This window comes from Eleginops maclovinus, chromosome 16, assembly GCF_036324505.1.
Source record: "Eleginops maclovinus isolate JMC-PN-2008 ecotype Puerto Natales chromosome 16, JC_Emac_rtc_rv5, whole genome shotgun sequence".
NCBI lineage: Eukaryota > Metazoa > Chordata > Actinopteri > Perciformes > Eleginopidae > Eleginops > Eleginops maclovinus.
Genome location: NC_086364.1, coordinates 9,638,399 through 9,656,237, shown reverse-complemented (window position 1 = coordinate 9,656,237; position 17,839 = coordinate 9,638,399). Strand labels below are relative to the sequence as shown.

Genomic DNA, 17,839 nt, shown 5'->3' with positions numbered 1-17,839 from the left:
CAATGCTAAATTATGGTTCCCCCCCCCTCCAATTCAACATACTAATACAAACCAATGTATTTAAGTAAATTATGATTTTTTGGAATTTGAAAGCAGCTTTTAAGTACCTAATAACAGATAGGAAGTTTAATTTTGTATTTATTTTGCATGTACAAAAAGGTCATAAAGTCATTCTAAAAATCATGCCATTTATTCCAAAACATCAGCTCAAAAGCATTGGGCAAAACAAAAACATTTCAACAGGTGTAACCAGACCTTTCTCAGATTACTGAACTCATCAGCACAAAATAACAAATCAGCACTCTTGAAGGTTGAATTGCAGCACCATCAGGAACCCTTCCACCATTATTATTATGGCAGCTGAGATATTGAAATGGGTCTTTACCGCATGTAACTATCGAGTAGCCTTTATCACAATCACAAAAGAGCTTCTCAATTCCAAACATCCTCAACAACAGGCAAGCACCGCCTTGATTTGAGCCCCTAATTTCAGCTGTGGTTCAGGTGGAGGGCAAGCCAAGCAGGGTCTCTCCTCTGTCTCACTCAGCCCTCTGTCTCACTCAGCCCTTCGTCTCGAGTGGCTCAGCGACAGCCTTGCGGTACTTGCACTGGATCCACACCCTGTACATGGTGAGCTGTTTGCCTCTATTCACCTGGAGCCTTCTGTCCACAAGGTTCTGCACTTTCTCAAGTCCTGCCTCAGTAAACATCTCATGGAGCTCATCTGAAATAGAAAGACATGATATATAAACACAATTAAAGAACAATTCCGCAAAATAATAGCGATAAATATGATTTAATGTCTATTTTTACCTTGAGTGAAGAAATACACTCTTGTTCCATCACCTCTGACATAAAAGTTTTCTGACAGACACCGTCCTAAAGTAATAGAGACACAACATTATTCTTCAAGAGATTGCAGACACTTAATGAAAATGTATTTACAAATGCACAGTGCCGTTCTTTTTTTGCAGTGTACCATTGGAAGTACTGCATTTGTACAGGTCTTGTGCAGCCAGACTCACTTTTACTGTCAACATTTTGTGTTGTATAATATTATATTCTTCAACATTTTTAGGTGCAGCAAACTGTGACAGTCATTCAAAATGGCAATACACAAAAAAGGACTTTGGTATGATCTTATGCCACGGTCAATTCTAAAACAGTTAATCAGTTTTACACATTTTTCCAGGGAATACACTAGTAATAAGCAATAAATAATAAAAAAGCTTTCTGCATCTCCAAGTTCTGAACAGCTTTTTAGACTCTAGCCCTGCTGGACTTAAGCCTGACTAACCTTTCTTGAAGCGAAGCTGTGCCATATCGTAGCGTCCGTAGTCTCTGAGCAGTATCACGCCACCAGGCTTCAGCAGCCGCACTACCCTACTGATGGATGCCTGCATCCTGAGACAGGGTGAAACTTTAACACAACCAGTGATATGGTCAACGGTGTAAATACCAAAGAGAAGAAGAACAACAGAGAAATAAGTTCATACTTGTCGGGATGCAACGCTGATAACACAAATATTAGCACTATAACATCAAGGGTTCCATCTGGGACGGGGTAATTGGCTTCCACGTCACTCAAGTCATGAACAAAGGCAAAGCAGCGCCCAGTGTCGTATTCTGGATTAGTCTGAAGACAAGGAAAGCAATGTTAATTCATCAGTTAGCCCCACAACCCCAGAGATGAATACATCTATCAACCCACAATCCTTTCATTAACCCCATCTAACCTTGACTAGCTCCACAGCTGTACTTGAGAAATCACAGCAGTACACAAAGAGGCCCGGGTCACTGCAAAGAACAAAGATGCAGTTATACCTTTAAGTTCACATCATAACACAAGAGCAGAAGACAGCAATGCTTGAAACTAAATTTCAATGCCTTGACTGCACTTACTTGTTGGTCTTTAGTATTGGAAAAACAGTATTGCCTACACCACAGCCAACCTGTCCAAAAAACACTGATTAATACAGCATTTATTTTGTTTACTTCAATTTACCTTCACTGTTAAACACCAACACATATAGTGTCATCATTTGTTTTATGAGAATGAATTCTGAATGGGCCATTTGAGTAGTTAATTAGTTATTTTTATACATTTGTAAGAACCTTTTGAAATTCACCAAAATATTAACATTGAACTGAAACAGTGGATATTTTGTGGTGACATTACATGTGTATGGTTCAAGTTTAGCTGACTTGAATCTCTCACCTCCATAATGCGATATTTGGCAGAGGAGCCAGGAATGTCACCATCAGTGTGAGAAAAAGCTGCAACTTCATTTCTTTGTTCTTGATCGAGGCAACCCTGCTGACTGTAATCTGTGTCAGAGACATCGAGATGGGACTCACAGTTAAGGCTACTCTTTGGGGCCAACTCTGGGAACTCTGTGAAGAGCCAGTGACGGTCCTTGAAGAAACGATTTTCATGGATTGTGTAAAAGTCATTCCAAAACTGATTTGCTCGGTTGTCGTATTCCTCTGAAAAAAGATAAGGCAGTAAAAGTGTAAATGTGGTTGACAGTCAATCATCAAATTAAATTGCCTAAAATGAATTACAGACCAATTCATCTTGCACACTATAAATAAAGCATCACATGATATTTTGCTGTGTATTTTGACATATTAATCACATGATGATTATACAACATGTGTGTCTCGACAGTAACAATGCTACCTTGTTTCTCTTGAGGTAGTGGCTGATTGTTTTCTAAGACTTTTTTCTTAGCAGATGCCTCTTGTTCGTCTGTCCACTCCACATTGTCCCTGTAACCAACAACAACCCAATATTATACCCATATCAGTATGAAAAATTGTGTTTTTAAACAAATTAATAACAATATTGTATTATTGAAATCCATCAGCATGACGTGTATACCGAAGTCAAGTCTTTGATATTTAGGCAGCCTCAAATTAAACTGTAGAATGCTATACCTGATATTTTGAGACACTATTTGCATTAACAATAATGGATATCATAATCGTTTAATGCTATATTTTTACGTTACATTATTAACTAAAGACAAGTTATCAGATTGGTAAAGCTCCTATCAACACACCAAACATTAAGAAAGAATGTTCAGTAAAACCGGGAGATTTTTTACATACGATCAGTTTAGCAAAACATCATAACGTCATACTTTAAGTAATGATAACGCTTCAGCCAGGGGACACCGGCTGTGGCTCTGACAGAGACGCAGACCGAACATCTGTCTCTAGGGTTTCTGTAAAGAATTACCCACCATGCGTTGTGCTGGAAGACCTGCCGCGGGTCTGTGAGGAAACGTGTTCCGAACTGAGGTCTCTTCTCATCCCCGGTGGTCGAATCTGACAGGATATGTGCTGTTTCACTTCTGCCTCCTTCCACACCGACCACAGCATGGGGCGCCGCCATGTTCGAGCTGACGCGGCGGAAGAGGAGCAATGCATTTAGTCGTGGTGCGTTCAAGGACTATCGTTCATATTGCAATTAAAACTAAATTATTATTATTATTATTATTATTAATATTATTATTTACAACAGAATATTTGGACATTTAGGTAAAATGAATGCAATGCATACAGTGGTTCTATAATCTGGGCTCTGAATATTCGCTATTGGAATGCTACCACTTTGTAAAACTACTAACACAACTCATGGCACACATTACCACACTCCTTTGTCCCTAATTTGTATGAACAATAAACGGCTGTTCTTTCAACTTGAGGACAAACATGTTTAGCAAACTGAATTACTTTTCCTGCAATATGCACCTTCACATTTGAGCTATAGATTTTGAACCGTGCACCGTTTGTACACCAGAGGGAGACATGCGCCAAGATTAACTTGCTATGGGCCATTGTTGCATGTCTGACACATGGATTGGAGAGAAGTTTGGGTGGGTTTAGCCCAGAGGTGAGGTGGAGCTATGTGCGTGCTGATGCGAGCACTAAAATATTTTCTGGGCCTCTCTTTTTAAGGTGTGTGGGGGGCATGGTAGTACAATAACCATTAAAGGAACTCAGATGGCATGATGGTGGATAAGTAAGTCTGGGAGTTTTGCACTGAGCAAAGTCACTACACACACTACTGTTTCGTGCTGGTTGATGTTACCTGGCCTTAGTCATGTTGACAAGTCTTAGGAGTAGGTTGGAATTGACATCCTCTAGGGGGGACCGGGGGTATGCTCCCCCGGGCAGATTTTGTTTTAAACATAAAGTGAATTGCATGCATCTGGTGCACTTTGAGAGCAAAATTAAGATGCTAGATCTAATAGAACTTTGTGGTCTTGATAAGGGGAGGGGGCACAACTCTCAACACTACTATGAAAAATATATCAAAGTATAAAAAATACTAAAACCAATGACAATTGAAGTGATTCAAGTGAAATATTTTTGAAAACACTACAAAACTGGCATGGACTACAGTTAAGCAGCTAAGCAGATCCAACAACACATTCAACCCATTTATTGTATATGTAAGTTAATGTCAGCTAATAGCGAAATTATTAAAGATAATTGTGATGTACCATTTTATTTCCAAGGGGAACTGAAGTACCAACAAACCATAAAAACAACTGGATGCAGCACACATTAGATGGAATCATCGGGCCAGTGTGATTAACAGGAAGTTGTGACAGGCAGGATGTAAGCGGAAGTGATGTGTTTTGTGACAACAGTATCAGACTGAGTATCAGACCCTCACAAGAGCAGAAATAACAGCCTCATTTTAATGACATGTGTCATGCTTCAGGAAATATGATAGGACTTGACAAATAAGATTTTCACAGTTGTGAGCACAGGATATTTAGCCGCTGCAGTCTTTCATATTCATTTCATATTATTCATTTCATATTATAACACCCACATCATAGTGAACCTGCATGAATTGAATCTAAAAGTGTAGCTAACCAATCCTTAATTGTTTCTTTATATATGGTATTTATTTATTGTATAGTTCATCCAAAACATTTTTTAGACAACTTTTATCTGAAACATAAGTATGTTGTGTTTAAGGAGGTTATACTGTAAGTCAGAACTCAATAAAGGTCATAAGTAGCTTGGATTTTGTTTAAAGAAATCCAAATATTAGGCATCATACAAAAGTTGTCGAAGTCAAGTATACTTAATCTTTATACCTTCCATCTGTGTAACAAACTAGAGCACTACCCCAGGCATCTTTAAAATGTGCAACAAAAAACACAGACAACTATGCAGCTATCTTGCAGGTCATGTCCCAGGAGAGTTTCAGAGCTGTTCAACCAAAACACACATCATATTCTTCCATATGGAGAATATTGTTGCCATTATCATTTTTTGTGCAATATAAATAACACAAATGAACAGCATGACTTTGCAATTTCACATAGTGCTGGTCAGAGGAAAATGTAAATAGTTTACAATTCAGCAATTAATGAAGAAATAAATGAAAAATAAAAAAGCCCAACATACACAAATAAGATGATGGTGCAGAAACCATTGCTGATTGAAAAAACAATATACATCACAAACATCACTGTAAACCAAGTCAGCCTAGAGGCCGGGGGAATTGTATCTTTTTGCAGTTAATGGAGACAACAAAGAGTACTTACACAAAATTGTATAAGAAACGCAACAAAAGAAAAGCTTTGACCACACTGCTTAATGACTGCATGTTCTGCAGGATCTTGCAGGACAAAGGGTGAAAACAGAAAACCTAAAAACTAAAATCAGGCCAGCATCTCTGACATTACCAGTTTTAGTTATTTTACAATATGTACAATAACACACCATGTTGTTTACAGCATGAACTACTTTTCAGCTACAGTGTAGGATCATCCCATTTCTCTGCTACTACATTCCATCGGTGTCGTTGACCCCTGAGTTTTTCTCATTACATTGAATGGTTAAGTACCTCGGTATGCTACATTGGTGAAGGTGGATGTGGCTCCTTTATACAAAGGATTGTTAGCCTAGGAAATCAAAACAAAGGCATTGCTGTTTAAATCATTCATACAAAGATGTCAGTTAAGGCTTTCCACTGTAGAGGACAGCCATATTCTGTTACTTTAAAACAGTACAATATTTCTCACCGTATCCCATTTGGCTTTGGATCTCTCTTCCTCAAACTTGGCATACTCTCTGTGGTCGTGAATAGTGACAAGCAGCTTCCAGATGAGCAGGCCGACAAGACCCAGTAGCAAAATAGCTCCGGTCACCGCCAAGAGCACCACCAAGATGTCTGGACCCTGAGGACACTCTGAGAGACGGGAGACGTTTCTATGATGTTGGTTAAGAAGTGGAGCGCACTTGTGAAGTTAAGCAATCGACTTAGTCCAGTGTGAACCACTCCATTGCAAAATAATCAAGTATATTATTACTAAAAGTGTGGATGTCTATGGTGTGGCAGGGTGTGCCTGTGGTTAGCTGATAACTAAGTATTATATAGTTTGAAAAAACAAGATTACTGGTTGCACACCAGACATAGGCTGAAATGACATTTACAAACACACTCTTCTATCCTCATAGTACATTTAAAAGTTTAGGCTAAGTTCAAAGTTTGAAATGTCTGTCATATGCAAACAAAGTATCATTACCTGGCTCTTTTACCACAAACAGAATGGATTTGCCAGTTTCATCATCGTAATACTGGAAGTGCACAACACAGTCGTCTTCATCTTTGTACGAGCAATTCACTGCTGCTGCATTGCTTTCATGGACAACTGCAGCATAAAGGGATAAGGAAGCAATAAGGTGTAACAAATGTTTGAGGCAAATCATGTGATCTTTAAAAACATAGAATATCAGTGCATTATCATTTTTGACCAAAAAGTACGAGTTTCCCATGTGATGAGCAGCAGGTGAACAACAATGATAGTATGAAGTTATGAGGTTAGAGATGGAATAGAATAGAAAACTCACCCAGTTCCTCCACTACTTTAATTTCATCTTTGCAGATTGTACTGCAGCTGCTGTCTTCAGTGTACTGTCCTCTCTTGAAGTGCTGACACTCAACACACTTCCTGTAAGTAGACTCCCATTTAGTTAACATTGTACAGTACTCAGTGTGTGTGTGTGTGTGTGTGTGTGTGTGTGTGTGTGTGTGTGTGTGTGTGTGTGTGTGTGTGTGTGTGTGTGTGTGTGTGTGTGTGTGTGTGTGTGTGTGGTGTGTGGTGTGTGTGTGTGTGTATACTGTTTATGCTCTCTAGAAGCAGTGCATGGTTCAGTTTGGTATGCAAGGGATGGACAAACTACAAGTAACATCTAATAGTACACTACATTTATTTGATAACTAGTTTGAGTACGTTCCCTGACACTGTATGAAACCACACCAGAATAAAATGTGTGTGGGAGCAGTTTGTTATCATCTTGGAATGTGGGAAAAGCATGATGAATTGATGTTGCACTGCAGAGTAAATCCAGCCATGTTAATCTCAATATCTGTAATGAAGAATTCTTCCCTGCTATTGGCAGTGGCCAAGGATGGAAAAGTCAGTCATTTGCAAGATACTGTATTTCAACAGCTACTGGCAATTGTTACATGATAGTTTGTATACTTATTAGGAGTCTTCAGAGGAGGATTTCTAGTAATTCAGGTAAAATATTACTTATAATCAACAATTATTAACTACCAGTAATGAGGAAGAACTCTGTGTAATTAAGAATTTGTTTTTCTCTGTTAATTTTCCCCCAATGTTTCTTGTTTGTTAAAACATGAAGAAAAATATAATTACGTTTTCAAAGTACAGGAATCAGGACAAGTGGGGCACTTTTCACAGGTGTCTCCGTATGCGCCAGGCTGAGTGCATTGACAAACCCCACACTGGCAGTAACCCCGTCCACTGCACAGCATGCCAATGCTGGACATGCAGGTGTCTATCTGTGTGGAGCAGTTACAGTTATCTCCTTTCCAGCCAGCGTCACACTGACAGATGCCACAGCCACACTTCCCATGATCTGGAAAAAGCAAAAAGATGGTGAAGATGAAGCCATAAGATTCCTTGTAAAATATATTCTTTCGGTTCAAATCAAATTTTTAGAATTTGAACATCTCATATGAAAATCAACATTACATATGAAATTAAAATATGTTTTTCAGGTATATTATCCACATGGGTGGGGGCTGGCAAACAAACTGCGAAACACAAATGACACAACTGCACATACTCTGCATGTTAGGGCAGGTGCACCTGTGGATGTGTTTTTAGATTTTGCAATGCATGATTTGTACTTGTGGGTTTTTTCCTATTTGTTTCTTCTTTAGTCATTAGTTGCTTAACTTGATTGATTGAATTATTGAGAAATAAAGTATTTGTCAAATAACAAAAACAATTTTAAACAATGATCAACATCCGATGGGACCAGCACATTGATGGTGATTCAACAAAGTAAACTACATTGTTTCACACACACACACACACACACACACACACACACACACACACACACACACACACACACACACACACACACACACACACACACACACACACACACACACACACACACACACACACACACACACACACACACACACACACACACACACACACACTCCCTGAGACTATCCTGAGGTGTAGAAAGCACACGCGTAATTTGTGTTACAGTGATGCAATGATTTGCCGAAAGAAAAGAGCTTTTCTCCCTGGATTACAGAGAGACAGAGAGATTAAGCTACTTAAGAAACAAAGACAGAGCTCTCGAGACGACAGTGTTCTCTGCAGGAAACCAAACAGGATTTGTGACCGGATGACTAAGAGCAAAGTCAAGAGTCACAGCCCAGCTGGAACAGACTGGGCGAGTAACTGGTAATGAAATATCAAAAAGGGTCCAAGGGTCGGTAATTCCAGAGTTCAAAACAAACCCCCCCCCCCCCTAAACCTTTAGGAAACAATTCCTGGTCTCCACCCTGTTAACAACGTCTTCTATTTCACATTGTTTTTATAGCTGTGATGGCATCATACCTGTTAACAGTTAATGTTTAACAGTCTCGCCTATAATGTTAGCAAAACAATCACTGAGTTATCTTTCTTACTCTGTTAACAAGATAACAGCTTAAACCTGTTGAAAAACATTGTCAATGTAACAATGAATATTGTTTCCGGTGTAGAGCACTTAAACCTAACAAGACTGCGTTGTTGTATTGTTCCTATTAGTGTGAAGGGTGATTCACACACAAAATAGGCAGTTTTAGGGTTTACATCATACTAGTCTCTCTGTGAGACTGCACAGTAATTCTGCCCATCAATGAAATGCCTTGGCTTAAGAGAAGGTAAACATGGGAGTTGTGATAAAAGGAAAAAAACAGGAATGAAGACAGAACAGTCAAATAGAACAAGGTTGGAAGAGGAGAGGGAAGAGAATAAAAGTAGTGGGGATAGAGACATGTTAGAGAGAAAAGGGGTTGGGCAAATTGTCAGTAGAGGAATGCAAACCTTCCTGTCCTCTCTCCCTCATATTTATGGGCCCTGGGGCTGTGCTTTCTGACTAATGCTCCCTGGTCCTGTGCCAGTCCCACAGCCCCTCAGCACAGGAGGAAATACACAGCCAATGGGAATATCCCAGAGATAAAGCTTTTGTGAGCCCTGGGTCACAGTAGCTCCAATTGAGCTGGGGCTGAGGGACCCTCACTCTTTAAAGACAACACCATCATGAGTCAGAGACAGAACAATTGTACGGCCCCAAATTGAGCTATGTGGACTGCCTTACACCAGAAATGGCTTTGTTTGTGTAGGTGTGGGAGGGTAAGTTGGGTGAGCGTCTGCACCCAAACCCCGGGTGTCATCACTACGACTAAATACCTGTTTGGTGTTTTTAAGCAACCTCATCTCACCCTCAGAAAAATCTGACCCTCTATCTTCTCCTCAGGTCAAGTTTCACCCACAAAGGACCAATAGTATGTTAAGTTAAGTTGTGGATGTTGAAAGTTACAATACTATGAGGCTGTGACAAGCATATTCACACCGTTTGGGAAGTTTAACGGCAAGTTATACTAATTTCCTTATTGTAGCACTTTTCAGTTGAGTTCACGAGAAACTGGAATCCATTACTGTAAAACTACAGTATGTAAAAAGCACAATCCATCGATTTAGTATTGCAATTTCCTACATTTTGTGCTGTCGAAGATTTGTTAATCAATCAAATCAATATAGCAGTGCTTGAGATATCCTGACTTCTAAAAAAAGCATCATTGGTTCCTACACTTCCCATAATGGAGAGTTAGAGAGCAAATGCAGATTTTAAATATACCCTTGCTTAATAAATAAAAATGTACCTATTCTGCTTTTCCACAGCCTCCTCCTTACAATACCCGCCCAAACTGCTGTGGCAGAAAACCCAATGGCAAAGTCTACTAATGTTTCATCACTGTGATTGAGTAACTCTGGGAGGAAATGCTAGCCCATTATGGCACACTGCTGCAAGTGATAAGAACATAAATCAAACCAAGTTCACACAAGTTTACAGACCTGACAGAGGGTTGGTCAATTTGTAAGCATTACCGTTTATACTTGGCAGCTAAATTATGCAAGCAAACACAGACTGCATTAATAAATGCACAGTAGCACAAAAAAGGCTGTGTTATTTTGATTGGTCAAGCTAAGTATCAGAAAACCATGTAAACTGACGTGTAAGGTGTGTTTACAGACTAAAAACGACTTGAAACAACCAGAGCAGGATCCAGAAAGGTCAGATTGGGCCGCAGAATAGGGAAAAGGAAGGGGAGGGCAATGTTTTGTTTCCTGAGCCGCATATTTGTTCGCTTCATCAAAATAACTTAAAAGAAGAAGAAAGAACTTTTTTTTTTTTGTACCTTACTGCAATCTTATATCTGCTGGGTGCACTCTCTGGTTTATTGATTATTAACTACAGTTATAATGAAGGAGTGTGTGATTGTTTGACCCTGAGGATTGGTGAGCAGTTATAATCAGGAGCCCCTTTTTTATATCATATCTCTGTCAGAACCAGAAGTGCTTCCTCTTTGGATTTTGTCTTTCAGCAAGATGTGATATTGGCAAAACTGCAAAAAGGACAAACGATGATGACCTAGAGGAGTGCATCTACTCACCGGAGCACAGTGCCCCTTTGAAGCGCAGGCAGTTAAAGTCGTCACATTCGCAGAATTTGCCCCACACCTGGCCAAACTCATTGTCATGGCAGGAGCACTGTCCACACAAACAGTCGCCTCTCCCACCGCAGATTGGGCTCCCAGGCTTTGGGCTACAGTTTGCATCGTCAGATGGACTGTAGTCCTCCACTGAGCACTGGCATTGTGGGCCCAGGCGGCCCTTGTGGCACTGACACACGCCACACTCGTACGTCCCGTTGCCGTTGCTACAGAGGGGGCTGTTGGCTTGGGCCTCCGCCTCACAGTCGCAGCTACAGGCAAAGTCAACGGTTACCTCCAGGGAATCCTTAAAGCCTCGAGGTTTGATAGTAAAAGTGCGGCTCTTCTCCTTTGGGCAGCCACGTAACTGAGCCTCCACATTGAATGACACCTGAAGAGGAGGAAATGTATCTGTCACTCTGTGTCTATAAATGTACATGTCAGCATCTCAACAGATACATACTGTGTCTCCAATCTTGAGGCCAGAGCAGGACTTGAGTCCAAGTATGACCTCTCCATTTTGACAAGTGGCATTGAAGGAGAGATTTAACTCCTCTGGAACTCCCAGTAACTCCAGTTCCACTTTAGAGCGAATTTTCTGCGCAACACAAAGTTATGAGGTTAGACAGAAAAAATGTATCAAACTTTTACGGATAAATGATATAACATAAATTTTCCAGCAACACTTTTTGTCCTAATTTTAGGAAATCCTTACAGCATAAGCGTCCTCAATGAGCTGAATAACATTCCCAGAGTCATCGGACAGCAATCCCACGGTTGAGCCTGGAATGAGCTTACTGTATTCCTGGGAACACAAAAAAAGAGAGCAAGAAAGTGAAGTTTTCAGTTTTAATGCCAATAACTTAAGGAAATGCATGCTGTGTGGCACAAACAATGTAGTTTGTTTACCTTGTAAAGTGGCACCACTTGGCTGGTCACAGCAAAAACTAAATTAATGTTGTTTTCAGACATTTTATCTGTCATCAGTGCCAAGGAGGGATAGTCCTGCAATACACAGGAAGAAAATAATAAAATGGAAGTAGGTTCTGTCAAACAACTATTAAAGTCTTGAAACCAGAAGTAAAATACTAATGTACTAACTAATGTCTCTCTTTACCAGCACAGCAGATTTGTTGTAAACATTGTCAACATCAAGGTGGCATAGGCCATCATTGGGCTGGACAATTCCGGCTATACGTCCATCCAGAGCGATGTGAGTTATGGCATCAGTAGTGAACACCAAAAGGTGGGAGGCATCTGGGCGCCAGCCTATCTTTTCCTAATGATAATGAGGAGAGAAATAACAGACAAATACGACAAAGAATAATATGCGTTTATGCACATTCTCCATTTTGCAAGACAGCACACTTGGGTATGTAACTACATTTTCATACCTTGCACACCACAGCCTGCATGATAGAATCAAATCCACCCTCTGGAGCATCTCTATTTCTAGACACCTGCTGCTTCTTAACCTCTTCAGTGAAGCGAGCCACCTTCTCTGTCAGTGACAGCACATGCTTGAATCCGAATTGGGCCACACAAGTCTGACCATCTCTGTATATATTGAAAAGGAGAATGGGGGATAGAAATCAGTGAAGGTGAACTAGGCAGACTTTCTCAGAATATTGGAAAATCTTCACCTCCGCTCCTTCTCAAATGTCAAGCCAACAATAAACTGGGCACATACTTATAGCAAGGGTTTTCCAATGCCATTGCAGGATGGGTGTACATGTAAGGGGAGATGGTCTTGTCCACAAAGGCTCCAAAACCCATGCGCAGGTTGCTGGTGGTGCGGCCCATGGTCACGGCAAGCTCATTGCCCAAGGTGCGAAGGCGAGCCAAGTCATTCATCATTGAATACGAAAGATCCATCAGATAGTAGAGGTCCACTGGGTAATCCTCTACCTGTTTCACTGACACTGTGAAATGCTTGGAGTCTCCTGAAATGGGAAAAGAAGAGGGCCGCAGAGAGGGAGGAGGGAAAGATAAACTGAATGAGATCAATTGTCTTTCTTGTGGAGTATACAGTATAATTCAAGTGTCATATATTTCCAGTCATACTCTTACTACATTATACAGGGAGGAATGCAAGAACAACAATGTTTTCTTAACAAATTGAAGGTAACACAGGATGAGTTATTATTTTACAGATGGGTAGGTTAGTAGGTTCTGAAAATTCTGCCTAATATTGCATGCAGAACAATAGTAATGATATTTGGAGTCTAGTCACCAATGTGCATATCTGGCCATGAAGGATTGTTAACAAATGCTTGTATAGGTAGACGTTGGGTGAAAGTACCTGGTCTTAGTGCCATATGGATTTTCTGAGGCCTTATCTGTGTGACATCATCAGCAGTTCCAGAGGCCTTGTCGCTGAGCGGTGAGTCCTCCTGAATATTCACGGTGCTGGAGGGAAACTCCAGATCATCTGACGTGCAACCGCCTTTCAGCAGATTTGCCTTCAGGTCACAGCGGGACGCACCAGATCCTCCCCTGCCATACTCCTATATAAAGTAAAATAGTGTTAAAGAAATTCCATTAAAGAAAACACTTTTCAGGTGAGCATTTATGAGACGATACTGATGTATTGACCTAAAAGCAGGCTGAGTTATCTCCCATTTATGAAGGTCCATAGGACTGCCATTTCCCTCTCGCTACAAAGTGTAAGCATGTTGAAGAACAAACATGAAAATTACAAAAAGAAGAATGCTGGTGGAAACAAAGTTTCCTGTACTAAGAGCTATAAAAGGAAGGAGCAATTTGACACTGTGTGAAAGTGTACGTCTGTGTATTTACCTCCTGAGAACACCAGGCACACGTAGGGTGAACAAGCAAGCAATGTTGACATGTGGTGACTCCTTGTGATGTGCAGATGTTGGAACCTGTAATAACCACAACATTAAAAATTTAACACAAAATCAGTTTTATAAAAAGTACAAAAAAAGAACCAGAAAAAAAACACAATGTGAAAGTATTCATTATGCAGAATGGTATATTTCAGAAAAATGTTCATTGGTTATTATTATTGATTAATTAAAGAGTACATCATTTAACATTGCAGCTTGGGAAGAAACCTTATGTTTATTCATAATCATCATTTATGTGTTGATTATATTAAAAGTTTGTATCTGCAATGTACCCAGTAAAATAATGTGTGAAATTCAAAGTAAAATATAAAGTGATATAACTGAAGTACCTCAAAATGTCCTATTAAGTTCAATGCATGAGTAAATGTATTTGTTTTAGTGTTTGGATGTAACTGAGTACACTTCCTTAACCTAACTGTCAACCAAAGTGATATATGACACATGACACTTTGCTTCATCAGTACATGTACTGTATGTCATAGATAACGCTGCTAAACCACCAGTGACATGCAGCTCTTTTCAACCACAAACACAGACATCACATCCTTCAAATTCAGTCATTCACAAGAAGTGATGGAAGGGGAAATTGCACAAAACATTTCAATTCTATGTAAGTCAACAAATAATGCCAAATGCTTTTCTATGAGTTACCCAGCATGGCCTTTGGGTGCGGCTGACTCAGTCCCCACTGTTAACCTTCTTGATCTTACAGACTATATAACAACAAATAGACTTTAATAGACACTTAAATAACTTCCAGTAGACTTATCTATTTAAAAAAAAAGAATGGCTCCTGTAGTATATACTTTATTAATTAACCCCACCAGTAATGGGTTTTTTTTCAGTTACTTGATAGTCTTTATAGAAAAATCTGTCATTGTGTTTTATTTATTTGGGTAGCTTTTGAGTCAATTAAAGACAAGTAAAACCGCATTGGCAGATATATATAGAGTGGCGTATATATGTATTCCCTGTTGCTAATAATTAATGACTGACCGGGTATCCGGTGGAGGAGCCCTGTTGCTCACATCCCGACTATTTTCACTCCCTTATATGGAAAGTTGGCGAAAACTCCAACAGAGCAGAGCAATTTAAAGCTATTTAAAACAACAGCGCTGCTGCATTCAAGTCAGTTTACAGTCAATTATTCTGTGTTCAGTCTGAGGACATGACATTGAAAACCATCGGCACATAAACTGTAAATGATATATTAACAGTCGCTGGTACCTTCAAAAGGTGCCCCACTAGTCGGGCGGAAAAACCCCCAGGTTGCCATAGCAGGTGAAAGTTTTAAAAAGTGTCTCAAAGAATTTGAAACTCACCGAAAACGTTTGATGCCGATAACAAAGAGAGAAACAGTATCAGTAGACTGTCTGAAAAAGCTCCCATGGCTGGAGAGTAACTGAGCCGATTAGACATCAGTCGTCTGTGTTCCCTCTGGGCTTGTTCACTTCGCAACACGAACGCCTTTCCTCATTCTTGACATGACTAAACGCGCGTTGGTTCTTACAGCTTCGCCCTAAACATCCAACTCCATCCCACTTGTAAATGTAACAGCAAACAGCGTCTTTATGGCCTGTGGAAAGCTGTTTTCCAATGGTTTGATAACATTTGATAAAAGAAAAACGAAGCTAATAAAGCCTAATTTACTTTCCGTCGAGTTCACTCTGCTGTGTATTTTAATACCCAATATGGGTTTGTTTGCTGCTCTAATCAAGAAACCGATTTCTCTGCAACTCATATGGGGTGTAGGTGTGTAAAAAAAAAAATCATATAAAATCATATAAAACAGACCAACCATTATGTAATTATTTTGAACAAATTATTACTTTGATTCTGAAAAAGTCTCGCAGTTTCTTTCACTAATAGCACTTAACCATACAGTATATGGAAAACTTTTCAGTCCTCCATGTCAGCATTAGTGTACAGGCAATTTATGTGTTAACTGAAACTTTTGAAAACAACGTCACCACAAAAATATACAGATTGATTCTGTGTTTATTCCTGCACTAGACCATTTGCACTACTGAATTCTCACTAACAACTCAAATTGTTACTTAGTTTGCTTTGTGGAAACACTGTTACCATCAACATTAATAAGCATTTACGAGTATTATTTTATTATTAAGTGTACTAATGTACATTGATGACGGTTATTTTCATTGTGTTCTATGGACCGATATTTGATGACGTAAGGAAATTTCATCAAGTGTTGCAAAATATTAAGTCAAATGAATTAAAGGGATACATTGGATTGAAGTGTATTTGTATGATCCAGACAGTGTAGATAGCAACTCGCACCCCCAAAATGTAAAGGGGCACAGGAGAAATGGCCCAAGAGCAAAACAATGAACTTGCTGTGGACAGGGACGGATTAAGAGTCATTGGACCCCTGGACCCCTGCCCCCATTCTAACCTTCCAAAGGGGGGCCAGCTTGCAAAAGGATGGGAACCCCTGCTTTATGGTATATCCTACCCCATTCTAACTGATTTAAGGGCCCTTTTCCGATATTAGGGATGAATAACATTGATAAGCTGTGGTTCAGGAGCACTATATGACCTATCATATGCCATTCTATTTAATTTGGGGGGGGGGCTTTAACGTATGAGGGATTAATTAATTACACAACCCGTGGCATATGATTGAGGGGCCCTATTGAGATATATTACATAATGTAACCAATGTTATGGCTTCAGGGCCCATTTAATTGTATTATGTTGTAGAGACAATATTGAAATTGTAGCACGGAGGCTCGGGCTTCAGGGCCCCCTTGGCCGTTGGGCCCCTGGGCCTGGGCCCGGTAGGCCCGTGCAGTAATCCATCCTTGGCTGTGGATAGGGGGAACAGCAAAACATAATTAAGCGCTTGAAAGAAAAGCCCACCTTAATGTCGCAGAACAAGGAGGACGGGGTTGTATGACTGTATGAAAAATCCAAACTATCCCTTTAATTGAAACTCATTACTAGATTGAAAAGATCAAAGCATGTGACATTTTAAGACATAAACTGCACACATTGGTAAACTTTCATAAAAGACAATATCCATAAACTCAAAATGTATAACACAAAGTCTTGAAGCAGCAAACACTAAGTGTGTAGTTGCATTAGAAGGACCCCTAGTGGGACAATATAAGAACATGCTGTATATAACAATGTTCATTTAGGTAATAGTAGCTGTTAAGACAGTTAGCATTTTTTTTTATTTCTTAAGATCAAAAGGACTGAATTTGCCCCAAGCTATTGCTAGGAAAAAATGCATTCCCTAAAAAAACTCTAGCCAAGCTCTCCATCGTCACTTATCTAATAAGGGGTCACTACAGAAAACCTTCTCCTGTTCCATATAATGATGGAGCATGCGTCAATTTGGCAGTTTCTAAAACAAGAAGTAAAAGAATTAAAAACAAAATGAGGCAGAAAGTGGGATAAAAGCTCAAGTTGCAAATTAACTTTTGGCAGTGTGTGACGTATGTATGTGTTGGGGCTTGCAGAAGCAGACAATGCTTCTTATCTCTGCACTTGTCCATTTATTGAATCTTTATCCCTGTGCCCTGCTCCTATTCTTCAGCTTGTTGCTAAGTTACTGCCACCCGTGTCCAAGAACTGCCGCGAGAAGGAATGACAAAAATAGAGAAATAAGTAGAAAAGCTATAATAGTATACTGTTCAGCTGGCATTAGACTCTTAGTGTGGTTGGATGGTTCAGGTAATACACTGAAAGCAATAAAAGCCCCTTTCCAGTATTGACTGCTTTAGATCTATTGGCTCCCTATCTGTCTGTGGCGCTCACCCCCACAGATGAGTGACATTTTTGGAAGGGCATAGCGTCAGTTGTCCTGAGTAAAAAGCCAGAGACTGGGTGAGATGGCAACCAATTAAGACTGAACAAGAAGTGTGGATGGGGG

The 17,839-nt window shown here is 39.9% G+C and overlaps 2 protein-coding genes across 6 annotated transcripts in view; both read right to left on the bottom strand.

Moving 5' to 3' along the window:
* Window positions 1-120: 120 nt before the first annotated feature.
* Window positions 121-3,450, bottom strand: mettl2a (methyltransferase 2A, methylcytidine). 2 transcript variants are annotated; one of them, XM_063902903.1, is made up of 9 exons: window positions 3,249-3,446; window positions 2,684-2,772; window positions 2,219-2,487; window positions 1,903-1,952; window positions 1,737-1,797; window positions 1,497-1,636; window positions 1,298-1,404; window positions 814-879; window positions 121-724 (listed from the first exon to the last, which is right to left on the bottom strand). In XM_063902903.1, the coding sequence occupies exons 1-9, from the start codon at window positions 3,398-3,400 to the stop codon at window positions 561-563; spliced, it is 1,098 nt and encodes a 365-aa protein (XP_063758973.1). In that variant the 5' UTR covers window positions 3,401-3,446; the 3' UTR covers window positions 121-560. The 2 variants fall into 2 exon arrangements, with proteins under 2 accessions (XP_063758973.1, XP_063758974.1); XM_063902904.1 differs by lacking the exon at window positions 2,684-2,772 and having other exon boundaries at window positions 3,249-3,450.
* Window positions 3,451-4,503: 1,053 nt separating this feature from the next.
* itgb3a (integrin beta 3a) overlaps window positions 4,504-17,839 on the bottom strand; it is a 35,276-nt gene continuing 21,940 nt past the window's right edge. For 2 of the 4 annotated variants that reach the window (XM_063903814.1, XM_063903818.1), the window contains 14 exons: window positions 13,868-13,953; window positions 13,371-13,575; window positions 12,759-13,011; window positions 12,463-12,625; window positions 12,186-12,347; window positions 11,978-12,073; window positions 11,784-11,873; window positions 11,532-11,666; window positions 11,030-11,459; window positions 7,698-7,920; window positions 6,886-6,986; window positions 6,561-6,686; window positions 6,057-6,223; window positions 4,504-5,936 (listed from right to left, as the gene is read on the bottom strand). In XM_063903814.1, coding sequence (XP_063759884.1) covers window positions 5,871-5,936; window positions 6,057-6,223; window positions 6,561-6,686; window positions 6,886-6,986; window positions 7,698-7,920; window positions 11,030-11,459; window positions 11,532-11,666; window positions 11,784-11,873; window positions 11,978-12,073; window positions 12,186-12,347; window positions 12,463-12,625; window positions 12,759-13,011; window positions 13,371-13,575; window positions 13,868-13,953 — 2,303 coding nt within the window. In that variant the 3' untranslated portion in view covers window positions 4,504-5,870. Of the gene's footprint in view, window positions 5,937-6,056; window positions 6,224-6,560; window positions 6,687-6,885; window positions 6,987-7,697; window positions 7,921-11,029; window positions 11,460-11,531; window positions 11,667-11,783; window positions 11,874-11,977; window positions 12,074-12,185; window positions 12,348-12,462; window positions 12,626-12,758; window positions 13,012-13,370; window positions 13,576-13,867; window positions 13,954-15,165; window positions 15,230-15,260; window positions 15,478-17,839 lie in introns of those variants that run through there. The other 2 variants (XM_063903815.1, XM_063903817.1) reach the window with 2 other exon arrangements.

Bases quoted from the DNA above. Each gene is read 5' to 3' on its own strand.
- mettl2a (XM_063902903.1), bottom strand. From the start codon at position 3,400: ATGGCGGCGCCCCATGCTGTGGTCGGTGTGGAAGGAGGCAGAAGTGAA. The intron at 2,773-3,248 runs GTGGGTAATTCT...TGTTGGTTACAG, and splicing joins GTCTTCCAGCACAACGCATG to GGACAATGTGGAGTGGACAG. The intron at 1,953-2,218 runs GTGAGAGATTCA...TTTTTTGGACAG, and splicing joins CCAAATATCGCATTATGGAG to GTTGGCTGTGGTGTAGGCAA.